This window comes from Propithecus coquereli, unplaced genomic scaffold (assembly GCF_000956105.1).
Source record: "Propithecus coquereli isolate 6110/MARCELLA unplaced genomic scaffold, Pcoq_1.0 Scaffold153, whole genome shotgun sequence".
In the NCBI taxonomy this organism is placed as follows: Eukaryota; Metazoa; Chordata; class Mammalia; order Primates; family Indriidae; genus Propithecus; species Propithecus coquereli.
In genome coordinates this window covers 6,542,724-6,562,079 of record NW_012139747.1, presented here as the reverse complement: position 1 = coordinate 6,562,079, position 19,356 = coordinate 6,542,724, and the positions used below count along the sequence as shown (strand labels likewise).

General features: G+C 44.4%; 1 protein-coding gene across 1 annotated transcript in view; it reads right to left on the bottom strand.

Moving 5' to 3' along the window:
* Nucleotides 1–17,904, bottom strand: part of DNTTIP1 (deoxynucleotidyltransferase, terminal, interacting protein 1) — an 18,884-nt gene extending 980 nt beyond the window's left edge. Inside the window, exons 1-11 of the mRNA XM_012640495.1 lie at nucleotides 17,739–17,904; nucleotides 17,091–17,161; nucleotides 16,235–16,331; nucleotides 11,705–11,803; nucleotides 6,852–6,920; nucleotides 6,526–6,582; nucleotides 6,224–6,282; nucleotides 4,913–4,958; nucleotides 2,434–2,492; nucleotides 2,273–2,333; nucleotides 1,480–1,551 (exon numbers count right to left, since the gene is read on the bottom strand). Coding sequence (XP_012495949.1) covers nucleotides 1,480–1,551; nucleotides 2,273–2,333; nucleotides 2,434–2,492; nucleotides 4,913–4,958; nucleotides 6,224–6,282; nucleotides 6,526–6,582; nucleotides 6,852–6,920; nucleotides 11,705–11,803; nucleotides 16,235–16,331; nucleotides 17,091–17,161; nucleotides 17,739–17,843 — 795 coding nt within the window. The 5' untranslated portion in view covers nucleotides 17,844–17,904. The remainder of the gene's footprint in view (nucleotides 1–1,479; nucleotides 1,552–2,272; nucleotides 2,334–2,433; nucleotides 2,493–4,912; nucleotides 4,959–6,223; nucleotides 6,283–6,525; nucleotides 6,583–6,851; nucleotides 6,921–11,704; nucleotides 11,804–16,234; nucleotides 16,332–17,090; nucleotides 17,162–17,738) is intronic.
* Between the last annotated feature and the right edge of the window lie 1,452 nt (nucleotides 17,905–19,356).

Below are 19,356 nucleotides of genomic sequence, written 5' to 3'. Positions count from 1 at the left end.
TTCTATTTTTGGTAGAGACGGGGTCTCGCTCTTGCCCAGGCTGGTCTCGAACTCCTGAGCTCAAACAATCCGCCCGCCTCGGCCTCCCAGAGTGGTAGGATTTCAGGCGTGAGCCACCGTGCCCAGCCTTCCTCCTCTTTTAAAAAAGGACCCAAGGTGGCTTATGACAAAATGGCAAGAGGTAGCAAAAGATAACATGGAAACAGAAAATCTGGAAGAAGAAGCCATATGCTAACTCTGGGGACTAAGATAACCTGGCTTTGAGCTTTGTGACAAAAGCGAAAACATGATAAAGTACACTGCTGTCTGCTAAGTGGGCTGTACTGTCCCGGGGCTTGCAGAACTGCTTTGGCACAATGCCATGGTCTGCAGTGGGTAGGGCCCTCTTGAGAGCTTACCATATAGGAGATGTTCATCATGTTAGAAAGTCTTCTGTGGGAGACGTTCTTTCTAGTATTAGGGTCAGGAATAATTGTGTATCTCCTGAGTAATTTTACTGTCTTCATCTTATGGGCACTGTGAACTATGTAACAGATCAGGTGTCCTTGAGAGGGGCCCAAACCTCAATTTCCAAACACCTATAGAAGCGCACAGGTCTCCCAGGTCAGCAATTAAAAAAACATAACTTTTTAAAGAACTAGTGCTGTCAGTGGCTTAATTTTAGGTCCTTTCTTTCCTCTACCTCCATCTAGTTCTTATTTATGTTATGTTGCATTTTATGTATCAGTGGTAAGCTCCCTGAAATATTTTTTGGAATAAAGTGTGGGCATATATAGAGTAGTAAAATAAAAGGTAGCTTTCATTGCAGAAAGCAGATGGCACACCAGTTTGTGAGACCATTAGATTCTACTAGGAGCAGTACCAGCAGTGGGACTAAATGAATCCTCAGGTGGGGATATTGCATATGATGGACAAGGTCCTCCACAACAGTTGTAGAACACATGCAAGAATGATTTTCCTAAGGTTGTTGCTTGATATGATCTGAGAACTCTTTTAAGTAGAGGTGAATCTGCAGGGGTTGCCAGGTGTGGCAAACACATTTCATTGCACATGCTAACTACTATTGACGAGGGGTGCTGCCTGGAGTAGTACTGTGTTGAGGAAAGATTCTACAGCTGTCTGGTGAAGAGCGTTATAGTTGATGAGAGAAATCTATTAATGGGGACGTGAGCGAAAAGTAGGATTAAGAATGTCTTATACCTGCCATTCCCATGCACAGCTAATATGATCCAAGTGTGTGGTCTTGGAGGGCTGGGGTGGAAGGGTGAGGGGGCAGAGGGAAACCTAGGGATAGGGAAGGGAATCCAGGGATTACAACCTGCTCTTTAACATGAAGGAAGGGGCCTTATTTATCACACATTCCTCTTTGGAAGGCTTTGGGAGTCTCCCAGATTTGGAGGAGAGCTGTCACCAACAGCCAGAACCCTGGTTCTTGGGCTGGGTGGGTCTTTGGCAGTGGCATGTGTGAACAATGCTTACCATCTTCCCCCCCGTTGCCCGCATGTGATGCTGCTCAGCCAGCCAGTGCTTGTCCTGGGGGTCAGCTGCATACTGTGAGGGATGAAGTTACAGGGGGAGACATTAGCCTAGTGTGACGGGCTTTTCTCACCTGGCCCCAGAGCATACTCTTGGCCCCTCAGCAGTTCTCACCAATAAGACCTTGTCCTAGCCTGATGGATGTAGAGGGCTCATTGTTCTTTGCAGAGCAAGGTGTGCTAAATGCCGGAGGCCAGGGCATGGGACCTAGTTCCCAGAGACTTAGTATAATTCTACTCCCTACTCCTTTCCTTTCTCAAAGCACAGCATACCTGGTGACTGGTGGGACTGGTGACTATTATTTTATTTATATTTATTTATCAAATATATATTTTTTGAGACAGGGTTCCTTTGTCACCTAGGCTGGAGTGTAATGGCCTGATCATAGTTCACTGAAACCTCAAACTCCTGGGCTCAAGTGATACTCCTGCCTCAGCCTCCCGAGTAGCTGGGACTACAGGCGTGCACCACTATGCCTGGCTAATTTTATTTTTTGTAAAGATAGGGTCTTGCTATGTTGCCCAGGCAGGTCTCGAACTCCTGGCCTCAAGCGATCCTCCCACCTTGGTCTCCCAAAGTGCTGGCATTGTAGATGTGAGCCACCATGCCTGGCCACAAATAGATCTTAAATGACTCCCAGACCAGTGTTTGTTCCAAGCTTCTCTGTGCCATGTAGTGCTCCCAATGTCATCAAGTCCCAATGCAATGGCCAGCCTACCTCCCAGCACTCACCTACCTTAAAGAGGTGTGGGTGCTTGATGTAGATTCTCCCTCTGGTGCCCCCCATCCCTAGGGCCCTGAAAAGTAGAAGAGAGTGGTAAGGATTCCAGAAGGTGCAGTCCCAGTAGTGGACCCCTGACCTGTCCCCTGTGTCAGTGTCAAAGCTCTTAGACTTACTTGTTGGCTCGAGATCCCAACACAAAGGTGGTCGATTCATTCAGGCGAGCTGGGTCCCACTATGCAAAAAGTAGAGAAGCTAGTGAGGGTGAGGTGTGATCTGGTGGGCAGGACAGAAGCAACCCTTCCCCTGCCCTTTACTAACCATCACCTTTATCCATTATTCAACAGTCTATTCGAGAAACTGAATGCTTACAATATGCTAGGCCCTGTGCTAGATGCTGAGGATACAGAGATGAATAAGATACAGTCTCTGTTCTACAGGAGGCACAGTACAGACACATACAGATAATTACACCATTATGTGATGGGGCAATGACACAGGAGTGCAAGGGTGTGAGGGGTGCTAAAGGGGAGGGTATAGCCACAAAGGCTTCCTTAAAGAGGCAATTCCCAAGTTAATTTTGAAAGGACAAATGTAAGTTAGGGTAGAGGGGAGGAAGAAGGGCGTTCCAGATAGAAGGCAGCATGAACCAGGGCAGGTGAGAGGTAGCTTGTCATACTGGAGAACTACAAGCAATTCTGTGCTGCCAGTGGGGAGAGGGTGCAAATTAGGAAGTTGCAATTTTTTGTCCCCCGGGGGATATGGAGGGAGGGAGCAAAGGAAGGAGGGACTCGCGCGCAACTGATGGGGCTGACAAGAGAAGCATGCAGGAGCTGGAGGCCCCAGTAGGCTACATTCAGGGTTTGCATTTTATTTCTTCTGTAGGCAATGGAGAGTCACTGAAGGCCTCTAAACAGGAAGTGAAAGTCAGACTGATTTTAAAGATAGCTCATTCTTCCAGCAATGTGGATAATGGATTTGAAGGGGCAAGACTGTAGGCAAGGAAAGCAGTTTATAGGCTATTATAAAAAAGCAATTTTGAAAGAAGACAAGGGCTTGAACTAGGGCAGCAGTGAGGATGAATAGGAGGGAATAGAAACTGTAATATATTTAGGAGGAAAAATTGTCCAGGGCTTGACTGGCTGTAGGGAGGTGAGGAACAGAAAGAGGCCAAGATGATTAAGGTAAGGAATATAAAAGAAGGTTGCAAGGGAAGTCTGATTTTAATTTTGGATATCCTGAGTTTGAAATGCCTATGGAACTTCCAGGCAGAGAGGTCTAAAATAGAGTAGGATATACAAGTTTGAAAGAGAAGCATGGGACGAACAAAAAGGTACAGGAGTTTTAGCCTGTGGCAGTCTCTGAAACCTTAAGAGTAGATGATTTACATCATCCAGAGATAAAGTGGAGAAGTGGGCCAAGGAGAGAATTCTGGGAATACCTGTTTATATGGATCATTGTTGAGGAAGAACTCATGAGTGAGAAGAGATGTTTGGAGAAGAACAGGAAGATTCAGGAGAATGCAGGATCATTAGCTCCAAGGGAGTAGAATTTTAGAAGAAAGGCATGATCACCACTGTGGAAGCAGAGAGGGCCAGAAGGCAAGAGGTGGATGATGTCTACTGGCTACAACTTCAGTGAGGACAGGGGTGCTTTTTATCTACCTTATTGGGGTTCCATAGATGATTTTATTTAAATAAAGGATCTGATTGCTAAAAGAGCTTGCGAACAACTGTTCTGGAGGTAACAAAGGCTTATCGTTAAGAGCACAGACTCTGGTGTCAACAGACCTCGGGTTTGAGACTTGGCTCCATCACTTACTACCCATGTGACTTTGGGCAAGTCTCAAGTGCATTAAGTGTATAAAATAACTACACAAAATAATTTATGTCCACAGGGGACTTGGCAGGAAAGGAAGCTTCTCAACTATAGAACGGTAACAGAATCTATCTTTTAAGTTTGTTATAAAGATTAAATGAGATGATCCATACAAAAGATTTAGGGCAGTGCCTGTTACATATTAAGTATTGAATACATTATTAGTGACCACTACCACTAGCTCTTACAGGGAGAAGGCTTCAGTAAAGACTCAGGTTTTTTTTTGTTTTTTTTTTTGAGACAGAGTCTCACTCTTTTGCCCGGGCTAGAGTGAGTGCCATGGCGTCAGCCTAGCTCACAGCAACCTCAAACTCCTGGGCTCAAGCGATCCTTCTGCCTCAGCCTCCCGAGTAGCTGGGACTACAGGCATGCGCCACCAGGCCCGGCTAATTTTTTCTATATATTTTTAGTTGTCTGATTAATTTCTTTCTATTTTTAGTAGAGACGGGGTCTCGCTCTTGCTCAGGCTGGTTTCGAACTCCTGAGCTCAAACAATCCGCCCGCCTCGGCTTCCTAGAGTGCTAGGATTACAGGCGCGAGCCACCGCGCCCAGCCAGAATATCCAATTTTTATATTCCTCAGGCTCTTTTTGTTTTGCCTCTAACTCCAGTTCCTATATGGGATCTCCTCTGGAGGCCAGCATGGCTGGAGATGGAGGGGGGAAGATGGCTCTGGGGATCCTTTACCATCCCCAGGCCCCTTCCCACATGGTGGGCCCCAGAGCCTTGGTTGAGTCTCCCTGGGACAGCAGTCACTGCCATGCTCACATAATTATACCTTGGGGCCTTCCCGGCGAATTGGTTCACAGGATTTTGGCTTCCACCTGCTTGGAAGGAAAGAAGAAAGGTGAATTCTCCAAGGTGAGCCTAGGACTGGAAGAAAACTTGCTGGTGGTGGTAGGAGTGCCTCACACATTCCCACCTTGCCCTAGGTGCCCTCCTTTGTGGTAACCGATTAGAGGAGGCACAGAAGAGAAAAAGCACGGGACTAGAAGCCATTCTACTGCTAGCTCTCATCTCACGTCACCGTGTGGGCAGCTCCAGGAACCTCTGAGTTGCAGTTTTCTCATCTGTCAAGAGATGACAGCAACTGCCCCACCTATCTGTGTTTGTGAGGAACGAAATTGCTTCAGGTGGGAGAGAAATCTAAGGTCTGATGATTAATACTAGTCCATCTCCTAAGCCAGTGGTTTCAAACTATCACCACTACCCTTACCCAGACCAGCGTGCCTTTATCTGCTTTATAGATCAGGCTTCCATGTAAACAGTTTTGTTTGAAAAAAATTTTCTGCTGCTTTAGAATTCTTGGAAAACAGCATGAGGGGAGAAGGGATGAACAGGTAGAAAACAGAAGATTTTTCTGGGCAGTGGAAGAACTCTGTATGATACTATAATGGTGGACACATGTCGTTATATATTTGTCCAAACTTATAGAAATATATGACACCAAGAGTGAACCCTGATGTAAAACTATGAACTCTGGGTGATAATGTGTCAAAGTACGTTCATCAGTTGCAACAAATGCACAACTCTGGTGCTGGATGTTGATAATGGGGGAGGCTGAGCATGTGTAGGGGCAGGAAGTCTACGGGATATTTCTGTACCTTCCTCCCAATTTTGCTGTGAACCTAACAAGTCTCTAAAAATAAAAATTCTTTAAAAAAAAAAAAACTTTGAAAACAACTATCCTGGAGGCAATGTTAACTGTTTGACCTTGGGCAGCTAATTCTCTGAGTCTGTTTCTTTATCTGCAAAATTAATTATATCTTCTTTAGATGGTGGCTGTAAGGATTAAACAGTAAAGTATGTAAGGTATTTAGACCAGTTATATGCATTCGATATATACTAACAATGAATAACTCTGGTGTTTAATAAAGCTGGGCTGCACTGTTCTGGGGCAAAAGCGGGATACAAAATATCCTCCTCACTGCCCTTCTTCCTCATCCTTCAAGCCAAGGTAACCCTCCTCCGGGGACTTAAGCAGGTGAGTCTGATTTTACCAGGCACAGAACTCTGGCCTCTTTTCCTCCAGGGCCACTCTCTCCCTCCGCTCCCTTCGCCTCTCACCACACTGTTGGCCCCTACTCACACCATGCCGGCGCCTGCCCGGTCGCTTGACAGGATGTGTCCAGGAGGCCGTCCTTTCCTCTGCCACAAAGAACAGCTGTCAGAGGTTTGACTCTGTGGTTACTCCCCACCCCCACTAGCAGGTCCAGGGTCACTTGGTGGAGATGGTTTTCCAAAGAGATCAAATGATGTTTGAGAGGTACAGGGAGAATGACTGCCTCTCATGCTTAGGAAGGCCCAAAGGTGTGTTTAGGGAGCCCAGTCCTTTTTCTGGAGTTGAAGAGCCTCTTCCCAGCCAGAAGATGAAATGAGGAAATGGTTTACCTTTTTAGGAACGGGGCTTCCTCGATGGGCACATTCCTCTTCTGCCTGCCGACCACGCTGGATGAAAAGGGAAGGGAGTCAGGGGAAGGTCAGTGCCTGGGAGCTGCAGGCCCTCTGGGATTACAGAAGACAGAGCCCCTGGACTACAGCCCTCCAGCTCCACCCTGACTGAGGCTTCATCAAGCTCATTCCACATGATGTCATTTGGACCTGGTCCTACAAATGGGTGGTACGTGAAATCTCCCTGGGCCCACATATTATATTTCACCTGCCTCCCGACCTGATTGGTCTCCCCCTCCAATACCACAGGGCACAGTAACTCTGACCTTTATCCCTGGAAGCTCATGGGTCAATCTGGGTATTACTTTTTCTCCATCTGAAAACAGTAGCTTAGCCTGAAGGAAAAGACCAAGTTGTTAGCAGTCACTATTTTGGTGGGTAAGCATACCCTGCCTCCGTTTTTACAGACACGACTCCAAATTGGGTTAAAATTTTTCCATGCTCAATACAAAGACATAAATACATATATGTATATTTATATGCATATAATAGATACCTAGTATTTACAAAATTTGAGTAATTAATGATCATAAGAAAATGTAAATAAGCGAAATAAAAAATCAAATCTGAAATTCATTACCCACAGAAAACTACTGTTAACGTTTTGATGTAAATTCTTCCTCACTTTTTGCATGTAAATATATATTATATATTTTTTTCTAACTAAATACATTAGTATAATACATATTCCTCAGTAAACTGCTGTTTTTCCTTTAATAAATACTGAGTACCCAGGACATAAATGCTGGGGACACAGCAATAACCAGGGTAAGCTCCGTGGAGCTTATATTCTGTGGGTGATCTGGATGGTAAGCAAAGAAACAAACATATAAACAAGGTAGTTGTGGATCGTGATGGCTGCTGTGAAGGAAAAACCCAGGCAGACGTGACAGAGGGTCACCAGAGGAGGGGGCCTGTACTGGGTGGTTGGGAAGGCCTTGCAGAGAGGGTGGCCTCCAAGCTGAGATGTGAAGGAGGCTGTAAGAACAGCCAAGCGGAAGTGTGTTTCAGCAGCAGGGAGGAGTGCCAAAGTCCTAAGGTAGGAAGACTTGGCTCATTTGAGGAAGAAAAAGACAGCCTGGCAAGTAATGGGCAGAGGGGAGAGTGGTACATGTTAGCAGGAACCTCGCAGACCAGGTAAAGGGTTAGGAATCTTGACAGTGCTGAGCACTCCCCCTTCTGGAAACACTCTTCCTACCAGCTCCTGTGGCCACACTTCCCTGCGTTCCTCCTACTTCTCTGGCCACTCTTTCTCAAACTTCTTTGCTGGCTTTTCCTTCAGTGCCTGGTTCTTTTCGCTCTATCCTTTCATTAGCTATTCTATCTGCTCTCATCTATGATCACAGCTTCAATTAACATCGATAAACAGATGACTCCATAACTGTTTAAATCTTCAGTGGTAGTTGAAAGGCTATCCTTTGAGAAAGGTTATCCTTTGAGCTCCAGATTTATACACCAAATAGTTTGCCCCATGTCTGTGCTCGGATGGCTCAAATTTGCCTAGTCCAAAATTGGACTCATGGTCTTCTCCAAATTTTGTACAATTTCAGCAAGGAGTGCACAAGTCTTAATGTGTAATTATGCACACATGCGTGTGGTAATTTAATTCATACCTGTCTGCTTAACTAGGCTGTAAGTTGTATAGAACAGCAAGTGTTTGTTCAGGTGTTGTTTGTTAGTTCATTAATTCATTTACTCGCTCAGCAAACACTTACGATATACATATTAAGAGCTATATTCCAGGGTTGGTAACACAGTGGTAAATAAAATCAGGCCTCCATTCTCGTAAAGCTCGAGATTTTAGCAGAGGTAGAGGAGGGACTGGGAGGGAGGGAAAAAATAAACAAATGAACATAATAATTTCAGATTGAAATAAATGGAAATAAACAAGTGAAGTGATGGTAACTGGGGGTGGGGAAGGCAGTGAAGTGGACAGGCTACTTTAGATGGAGTGATGAGGGACAGCCTCTCTGACGGGGTGATATTTAAACCTGAAGAAAAGAAGGAGCCAGCTATGCAAAGAGTTAAGGGTAGAGCATGCCAGGCAGTAAGAACAGCAAGTGAAAAGGACCTAAGCTTGGTGTGCTGGAGGAGCAGACGTGAGTCTAGAAAGACTAGAGTATAGCCAATAAGGGGGAGGTTGGATGAAATAAAGTTAAAGAAACAGGCAGGAGATGGTCCAAGTAGGCTTCTGTTGGTCATGGTCAGATGTTAGAATTTTTTTTTTGAGACAGGGTCTCGCTCTGTTGCCCAGGCTGGAGTGCAGTGGCACTACCACAGCTCACTATAGCCTTGAACTCTTAGGCTCAAGTGATCTTCCTGCCTCAGACTCCCAAGTAGCTAGGACCACAGGCACGTGCCATCATGTCCAGCTAATTTTTAAAATTTTTTTGTAGAGACAGGGTCTTGCTATGTTGCCCAGGCTGGTCTTTAACTCCTGGCCTCAATTGATCCTCCTGCCTCAGCCTCCCAAAGTGCTGGGATTACAGGCATGCACCACCCTACCTGGCCAAGGTGTTAGAATTTTATTCTACCTGCAACGGGAAGTCACTGAAGGGTTTTAAAGAAGGGAGACGTGATCTGATTCAACTTTGTAAAGATCAGTCTAGTTGCTGTGAGAAGAACAGACTGGAAGTGAGTAAGAGTGGCTGTAGTTCAGGGCTGAGATATAAATTTGTCAATTATCTGCACTTACTTTGGCTTCAAAGCCACAGGACTAGATGAAATCACCTTGGAAAAGAGTGGGCCACAGAAGAGAAGGGGTCTGAGGACTGAACTGGAGAATGCACCAACAGGTAGAGGTCAGGGAGAGAAGAGGAGCTAGCTGAGGAAGCTGGGAAGGAGTAGCCAATGAGGCTGGAGCCAGGAGAGAAGTGTTCCAGGAAACATGAGCCACTGTGACAAATGCCACAGAAAAGCTGAGTAAGCTGAGGACAGTTACGGTCCACAGGGTTTGACAACATGGAGGTTACTGGTGACCCAGAGGAGAGGGGTTCCAGTGAAGTAGTGAGGACCGAAGCCAAAACAAAGTGAGTAGAATGAATGGGAAGTGAGAAAGTGAGCCAGTGATTATCGGCAACCTTTCCTGACGTGTGGCTGTAAAAGGGAACAGAGAAATAGTGTGGCAGCTGAAGGGGATTGTGGGGTCAAGGGTGGCCTGCTTTTGCTTACCACTGTATTCCCAGTGTCTCAATGAATGAGCACATATGTCTAAAAAAAAATTACAGGGAAAAGATGGAAGGAAGCACAACAAATGTTAATGGAATTTATTGCTAGAGAGTAAGAATATAAGAACTTTCAGTTGTCTTCCTTTATACTTTTTCCTCCTTCTTGTTTTTTTTTTTTTTTTTATTTCAGCATATTATGGGGATACGGATGTTTAGGTTATGTATGTTGCTTCTTGTTTTTTTTTGAGACAGAGTCTCACTCTGTTGCCCAGGCTAGAGTGCAGCGGTGTTATCATAGATCACTGCAACCTCAAACTCCTGGGCTCAAGTGATCGTCCTGCCTCAGCCTCCTGAGTAGCTGGGATTACAGGCACATGTCACCATGCCTGGTTAATTTTTAAATTTTTTTGTAGAGAGGGGGTTTCTGTACACTGCTCTGGCTGTTCTCAAACTCCTGGCCTCAAGCAATCCTCTTGCCTCAGCCTGCCAGAGTGCTGGAATTACAGGCACGAGCCACCACGCCTGGCCATGATTTATATTTTCTAATTAAAAAAAAATATATATTTTCTAATTTTAATGTAACACTAGCAGCATGTAACTTTTATTGAGTCTTTGTTACTGATCTAAATGCTTTAAAAGCAACTTATAAGATTATTATTAGCAAATTTCTGTGTTTTATTATTAGCACATATAACAACTGATCATAACATACTATAGTCCTAGAATAAATTAATGAATTGGCCTCTTAAGAATTTGATTAGCTGAAATTTAATAGTGTATAAGAACCAGATCAGCTTTCACTGCACTGACCGGAAGGAGTTCTGCCCTTTCAAAGCTGAGGTCCAGGCTGATCCTGCTCCTTTCTACAGCTGTGCCTGAGGAGCTACCCAGCCAACTTCCCAGAAGACATTTCTCCCTCATCTCAGTACAATTACCCTCATAAGACTTAAATCAAACTCATCCTTGTGGCTCTGATTTGAAGAAATTTCCATCTTTGACAGCTGATGGTTTCACAGTTAAACACAGAATCTGGGTGATGCCAACAACTCCTATTAATAACAGCAGCTGACACATGTAAACAGGTTCTCTACTATCTTTGGAACACAGTCATTTCCAGACCTGATGTCATGCCTCCTGACCACACCTGAGAGGCAGGGTGCTAGTCCTCATAATACCAAAAGAGGCCATGACTACTTAAGGTGATCCACCAAGCACTTGCAGAGGTGAGACAGATCTTAGATATTCTAATTATTTCGTGTCCTAAGCCACAATTTCTTTTTCTTTTTTTGATTTGCTTTTTTAATTTTTATTTTTTCCAGGTCTACTGAGGTATAATTGACAAATATGAATTGTATATATTCAAGGGATACAATGTGATGAACTGCTATACATATACACACACTGTGAAATGATTACAATTAAATTAATCAACACATCCATGGCTATAGTTACCATTTGTGTGTGTGTATTACGTGTGGATACTTAAGATCTACTCTCTTAGCAAATTTCAAGTAAACAAGAGAACATTATTAACTATAGTCACCATGCTGTACATTACATCCCCAGAACTTGTTCATCTTATAGCTGAAAGTTTATGCCCTTTGATCAACATCTCCCACTCTTTCCACCCTCCAGCCACTATTCTCTGCTTCTATGAGTTTACCAAGCCACAATTTCTTCATCTGTAAAATAGGGATTAAAACATACTTTCTGTACAGGGTTTCTTCTGAGACATAAATGAAATAATGCATCTATCACTGTACCCGGTAGATATTAATAGTAGCTACTTCCCCTCCCTTCTCTGTCAGCAATAGTTCCAAACCCTATCTAGATAGAAGTGCCTTGTTGGGCACTCCCCAAAATACCATACCACTGACGATAGGATTACTTTTCCTAGCACAGGCTCAAGAGCTAAACCTTTTGCCTACATCTCTCATCCCCTTTGGTCTCACCTGCTCCAGGCAGCTCCTACAGGCCTCCTGGATCAGCTGCTCTGCGTCTACCTCTTCCCCGACATTGTCTCTCACGTTCAGTGCTGCCTTCTGGAAGAACTAGGAGAGCACAAAAAAAGTACAAGTTCAGAAGTCCTGTTAATTTGTGTCAACCTGAAGGAAACTGCTATAAAGCAGAAGCTTTTATCCTACCCTCATACTAAAGGGAAATGAAAAGTGGTTATGACCATGGCTTTGGAATCAGATTTAGATTCATATTCCAGGCTCTACCGCCTCCCTTTATTCCCTTTCTTAAGGATGTACTCATGGAGGTGTCCAAAAGATTAATGTGTAAACAGTGCAAAATCAAAGAATAACCTAAATGTCTAAGTATAGCTTACATAAATTATGGCATATTGATACCATGAAATACTATGCAAACATTAAAAATCACAGTAAGGATGATATAGGAGAATATAGGTTCGACATGAAAGGTATTCATGATATACTACCATGTGAAGGAAGCAGGTTATAAAATAATTTGGTATAGTGTGAGCCTGTTTATATAAAACACCAAAAAGTGAACACACACAGACAAAAGAACTGTAAGGATATATATTTTCTTTAAGTTTTGTGTATTTCATGTTATTTATTTATTTTTCATACTCTTTAGGTAGTAGAGAAAGGGTATATATCAAGGCAACAGTGGTGACATTACAGATGATTGTTTTCTTCTCTTGGCTTATCTATGTCCTCCCAGTTTTTGTAATATACATTTATTCTTCTGTACAAGAGAAAACGAATGCCTGGTGGGCCAGAAAAGATCATAGCAGAAAGTCCCAATTGAATTCTGACTGCCTGGTCTGAAAGAAACATCTGTGGGATGGGGGCGGGGGGCAATGAGACCTGACAAGAGCCCCAGGATACCAGCAGCCCCAACTGGCTGGGGAAAGGGAAGGCAGAAGGTTCCTTTGCTGGGTAAGAGGGAGAGGCTGAGCCTGAACACACCAGAACACAAGTTGATGAGGCCCCAAACACACGTGGGAGGCACCTGGGAACACATTATTAAAAACGTCCAAGTCATGTCAAGAAAAAAGTGTCAGTACTCTCTGGGGTGTAGGGAAATTCTGGAACCTATAACCAATGTTGCTACTGTGGGAGATAACTATGGGGATGTACTGCCATTTTATATTTAACAACACCAAATGCCTCTGTTGTTAACATCAAACCAAGAATAAAAGTGTGAAGTGTCTAGATTAGAAACCTCAAGAGTTTAAGAGGAATTCTTCAGGACAAATTAAATGACTGGAGAGTTTGGATTTAAAATAAAAAACTAAAAAGTGGACATTAATACTGGTGTTTGATACTAACTATTGGTTAAGTGAAAACCAGTTAAAATAATTTGGATATTTCACAACCAGCCTGCGAGGCGGGCAGTGTAAGGGATACAAGGGGATGAGTGCAAGCTACCTCTGGATCTGAGAACGAAATCAGATCACAATGAGACTTTCTCAAACGCTGTTGGTAGAAATGCAAAAGGGCACAACCTTTTCAGAGAGCAATTTTTTTGAGGGAAAAATGTTTTCTCTTTACCTATCAATTCTATTTCTAGAAATTTATTCCCCAGAAATACTCTCACAAATGAACAAAGATGTATATTCAGAGTGTTCATTGTAGTATTTTTTGTAATAGAGAAAAACTGGAAATAATCTGAATGTTCCAATTAAGTTATCATACATCCACATAAAATAGACTACAACTATTACAATATAATCAGGGTGAGGTCTTAAGCACTGACCTAGAAACATGACCAAAAATTAAATGAAATAAATCAAGCTGTAGAACAGTGTGTGTAAAATGATACTTGAAAAAAAAATGTATGTGAATACACACACACACACACACACACACACACACACACAAAGCTGGAGACTACACAGCCACTTTTAACAGTTCGGTATCTCTGAGAGGGAGTTTTAGTGATTTTTGGCTTTTATTTTTAAAAATATCTGTATTTTTTCTCCAATATTTTCTTATATAGAAATGTTGAAAGAATTATTCAATAAACATCTAATACCCATTGCCTAGAGTCTATTATTCTAAAAATTTTAAAGAAAGTGGGTAGCTGAGATTTGGGAACATTGTCAAAGTGATCAGATGAGGTCACTCAAGAATGTGAACTTTTCTGAAGCTGTGGTATAATCAAGTCATTTGTATCTTTTCGGAAAACAAATGTGATAAGAAGGTATCTTCATAGACTATATGAGAGGGTACCCCAGAGCCACAAATTGTGTAGCATTTGTCCAAGAGAGAAATTTCCTTAATCATGGTATCCATGATTGGGAAGCAACAAGGAAAGGGCTTTGGAGGGAGACAATCCTGGCCTACCCTTTCCCTAGTGGCTTTTCCTCTTTATTTCTGCATATGTAAAGGTGTGGAGGTGTGAGAAATCATAGTACGTTCTCGGATGTACAAAAATTAGGGGTAGTAAAAACCAGGGGAACAGGGAAATATGGCTGAGTCTTATCACAGTGGGCCATATATGCCATGTTAAGGAATTGGGATTTTACCCAGAAGACAATGGGAATTTACTAAGGGATGGCCGGACGTGGTGGCTCGCACCTGTAATTCTAGCACTCTGGGAGGCCGAGGAGGGAGGATTCTTTGAGCTCAGGAGTTCCAGACCAGCCTGAGCAAGACTGAGACCTCCCGTTTCTGCTAAGAATAGAAAAACTAGCCAGGCATCATGGTGTGTGCCTGTAGTCCCAGCTACCTGGAAGGCTGAAGCAAGAGGATCTCTTGAGCCCAGGAGTTTGAGGTTGCAGTGAGCTATGATGATGCCACTGCATTCTACCCAGGGTGACAGAGTGAGACCCTGTCTCAATTAAAAACACACACACACACAAAAGGAAACTGAACCCCCTCTCCTTACTCTCCCCACTTCATATTAAAAATTAAAAAAAAAAAGGAAAGTCACTAAGGGATTTAATTTTTTCCATGCAGCTTTGCCAGGGAACTTAAGGATTTTAAATAGGGGAGAGACACCATTGGATTTATTTACATTTTAGAGGTCACTCTGGCAGCTGTATGGAGGGTAGATTGAAAGAGGGAAAGAATGGAGGCAGTTAGGGATTACGGTAGGAGCGTGGCTGAGAAATAATGAAGGCCTGCACCAAGGAAGAAGGGGATGTTTGACAGATTGTGAAGTGGAATGTACAGGACTCCATTGTATATGGAATATGGAGGAGAAGGCAGAGTCCCTGGTTGCTGGTTTTTACATGAACAGTCTAAAACTGAGCTCTTGGTTTCCCCTTCTTGTTCCTGTCTTCCTTGTATCAAGTCAAGGGCAACTTCATTTTAGTTGCCCAGGGCAAATAACTTGCTAGTCATTTACTTCTTTTTCTTTCACCCTGCACATTGGAATCATCAGCAAGTCCTGCTGCTACTTTTAAAATAAACACACGTTCTAACTCTTTCCCAGTATCTTTACTGCAAACACCTGGGCCACTATCATCTCTGGCTGGGACTATTTCAGGAAGACTCCTGACTGGTCCTCTTGTTTCAACTCTTGTATTCCATAGTCCCTTCTCTACACAACAGTCAGGCCAATCCTTTAAAATGTTCAGATTACATGCTCTGCTCAAAACTTCAAGAGCCTTTATTTCACTCACAGTAAAATCCAAAGTCCTTACCATGGCTTCAAAGGTTCTGCATGAGCTGGGCCCGTTACCTCTTTGACCACCTCTTCCATTACTCTCCAGGCTTTCTGCTTTAGCCACACTGGACAATTTCTTGCTTTGAATGTGCCAAGCAGACTCCTGTCTCAGAGCCTCTGCCTTTTTCCCCGCACTTGGACTGCTTGTCTCCCACATTATCTGCATGGCTTGCTCTGCCCTCACTTTAGTTCAGTCTCCACTGAAACATCCGATTATCAGAGGGCTTTCCTACCCACAATACATAAACTAGCAACTCTACTCCCTGCTGGTCACTCTCTGCTCCTTCTCTTCTCTTATTCTCTAACATAGTACATATTTGTTTAAAGAGAGCATCTGTTTTGTTCAATGCTATATCCCCAGCACCTAGAATAATGCCTGGCCGTATGGTAGTCACTCAAGAAATACGTCTTGAATAAATGAATAAATACAACAGGAGGAGGTTTAGGAGGAAAAACAGAGTTCAGTTCTGAATATGCTGAGTTTGAAACATGCATGGGACATTCAAGGTAGAGCTATGAAGAAGTTTACTTAAGGCTCAAAAGAATTTTTAAATAACAATAATGGTGATATTATTAAACAAGTAATAAAAACACTTGTTATGTTCCAAACATATTACATTTAAGTCACTTTGTCCTCACAATAGCTGAGCAAAAAAGGTATTCGAATTACCCCCGAAGAGGAGAAAAAGTTCTTGGGGTATTCAGAGTTGGAAAACTTTAGATATGCATGAGAGCAAGACAGATAGATACATATTGGTGATGCGGGGAAGAGGGAAGCACACTGGGCTGCCCATGAGTCTTTTTCCCTGTTAGTTTTTCTCCTGTGTCCCTCTCACCTTCATGTACTTGTTGAAGACAGTCTGGATCTCCTCATTGATGCTAGGCTGCAGGACAGCTCGGAGGAGATCCATGGAGATAGCAGGATCTGTGAAACTGTATTTAGGAGGGAGACAGCGTCAGGGGGCATGTCCCCAGAATATTCTTTCCCAGTATGCCCAGACAATTATTGACAAAGAATCCTTTAACAACAATACTAGACAGCTTTTACTGGAAACTAACTATATGCTCAGAGTCTGTGCAAATCATACTGATGCACGTCTTTACTGTATCCTCATAATAACTCTATGAAGTGGGTATTATTTTCAAAGTGTTTTATGAAATACAATGTTTATACAGAAAAGTCTATATACTTGAACAAATAATAATTATAGTGAATATCCCTTTGATCACTAACCAGGTCAAAAAATATAAAAGCATCCCAAAGGCTCATCTTGTTCTCTCTCCCTTCCCTGAGATGGATACTACTATTAGTCCCACTTTACAGGTGAGAACAGAGGCACAGAGAGGTTAAGTGGTTTTTCCAAAGTCATTAGAACACAGTTGTCAGACTCCAGAGCCTGCGCTCTTAACTTCCATGCTAACTGACCTCTTTAGAGCTCTCAGCCACAGAGCCAGTGAATGTTAGGATCTCAGGTACTGTCCAGTCCACAACCTGTCTTCATCTTCCCTCCCCATTTTGTACATGAGCTCAGAGGGGGAAGTGACTTGCTCAGGGTCACATAAGAGTTATGAAGAATTACAGAAGCTGAGCCTCGTCACTCCTGTGCTCTTTCTAGGCTGTAGATCTCCTCAGCCTTGAGCAGTGGGGATCCCAAAGCCAGTGCCCAGGATCCGACCCAGGGCCAGCCTTACCTTGTAGTCATTTGTGAGCGGCGTCCCCTTCGCTGCACCTGCCGGTGCTTTATCATTATATTCCAAGGGTTCTGTGGGGACCAAGGGAGTAAATATCACTGAGGCCTGTGACATCGGGGTGGGGTGGAGATGGTGGGTGACTATGAAGTTAAAGCTAGGCATCCCTGATTCTCAGATCCTTTCACCACCTCCTTCCTACCTTAGGGTAGGTGGGAGGAGAGCGGTTGTAAGGCCCTGCCAGGGATGAAGAACTGAGGAAGTTTCCTGCCTCAAAAGTCCCAACCCCACCTTTTCTGAAACGGCAGGAGTAAGGGAATCGGTGTCTACTGAGGGTCTCCTCAGTGGCAGGTGACGTGCTGGGTGGGCGCTTTAGCCGGCTTCATTATCCCATCCCCACAACAACTGATAAGGCTAGTACTAATTTTCTCCACTTTACAGAAGAGGAACCCGGAGCTCAGGGGGTTGACAGAACTGGCCCACGTCACCTAGCTAGGAGGGCGGCACCAGAATTTGAAGCCAGGTCGTCGGACGGCGAAAACGCCAACCTTCTGGGCAGTACTAGCCTCCGAGTTCTCGCCCGCGGGCCAGGGTCCCGGGAGCCCGAGGGCCTCCCGGCCCGAGCCCAGGCCTCACCGAAGGCGCCCTCACCGTGAGAACCAGCTGCCCCGCTGCGCCCGCATCCCCTAGCTCGAGGCCGCCCCGCTCCGCCCCGACGGGTCCCCGCGGCTGCTCGGCGTCGCCAGTAGCCCCCATGGCGCCCCGAGCTCCTACAACTTCAGCCCGACTTTGCCACCGGCCGGAAAGTGACGCTGTGACGTCATTGGAGAGCGCCGCGTGCCGGCCCGGAAGCGCGACGCTGGGAAACTTCAGGGTTACCATGGGAACCGAACCGCCGCCTCCCGCCGGGTCCGCCCTGTGTGGGGGTGGTCAGGTCCTCCAGCAAGGGCTGTGCCTCGGTGTGGTGTGGCTGTTCAGTGGCGGTTCAGTCAAGGGCCGTTCCCGGCTGGACCAAGGCCGGTGCATAAGTGTGGGGTAGGAGCCGGGAAGCAGGTTTCCACAGGCTGGGGTTGGGGAGCAGAGGGGAGCTGTTTGTACAGCAGCACCAGTAGTTCAGTCTTTGAAAACTGTAGATTTTAATATGCCCGGCACTCAGCTCCCAGAATTGGAGCGGGCCTAATGCTGGGATTGGGAAACCCAACAAGGTCGGGGGGGTGCTGGTTCGTACCATCTCAAACACTCATCCACCAGGTCTCTCCAGGGTTTGACCCCAGGGGCTGCCTCTTGTGTCTGAAGGCATCGGAATGAAGGTTGGGTCTTGGCTGGTGGACTTTCCCAGCCCCAGGGAGCTGAGCCTCTCTCCCCAGACGGGTAATTCTGGGATGGGCTGGGGGGTGCAGGGGCTTAACAGCTGTGGAGTTCCCCAGAGGTCCCCTTAGCTCTGTCTCAGAGGTAAGACATCCCTGAATAGAACTGGATCCATTTGTGGGTCGTAGAGAGTGTTATTCTTACCAGGTCACAATATGGAGTAGTATAAAGTGCATGAGTCTTGCAGTTAGAAAGATCTGGGTTCAAATCGGCATGGTATGGTATGGTGGTTAAGAACATTGGCTGTGGAAATGGACTGCTTGCCTTTGTTCTACCACTTATTAGCTGTGTAACACACGTTTCTTAAACTTTCTGTGCCTCAGTTTCCCCAACCGTAAAATGGTGATAATAGCACCTAGTTTATAGGGTTGCAGTGAGGATTAAGTGAGTTAATTCATGTAAAGTGGCTTAAAACAGTGGCACCAGTAAACCCTCAGACATTACTGTCTGTCCTTACTATTATGAAATTCCAGTGGCCACCACTTACGGACATTTTTTCTCAGCCCCTCTGAATCAGTTTTCTTACCTCTGCAAGATTATTGTGAGGATTAAAATAAATAATGTGTATAAAGCACATATTAAGTCATCAGCAAACGTTAATCATCTCCATTCTCCAACATCAGCCTTATAACAATAAGGGCAACTTCTTGGCACCAAACTCTTTGGCTCTATAAAGGAGGTTTTTACCTTTTGCCTTGACTATCCCCTGCTATTTAACTTCACAGGGCTAAGCAGTGCCAATGGATACGGCTGACTAAAGACACGAACAGGGAAGACAAAAATAAGAAATAGAAAGAAAGCATAAAGTTAGCAGCTCATACCAAATAAATAAATAAAAAGAAAAGCATATATATGGGCAAGACTATTTGAGTCATAGCAACTGTTCTCTTGGGTTCTGCCA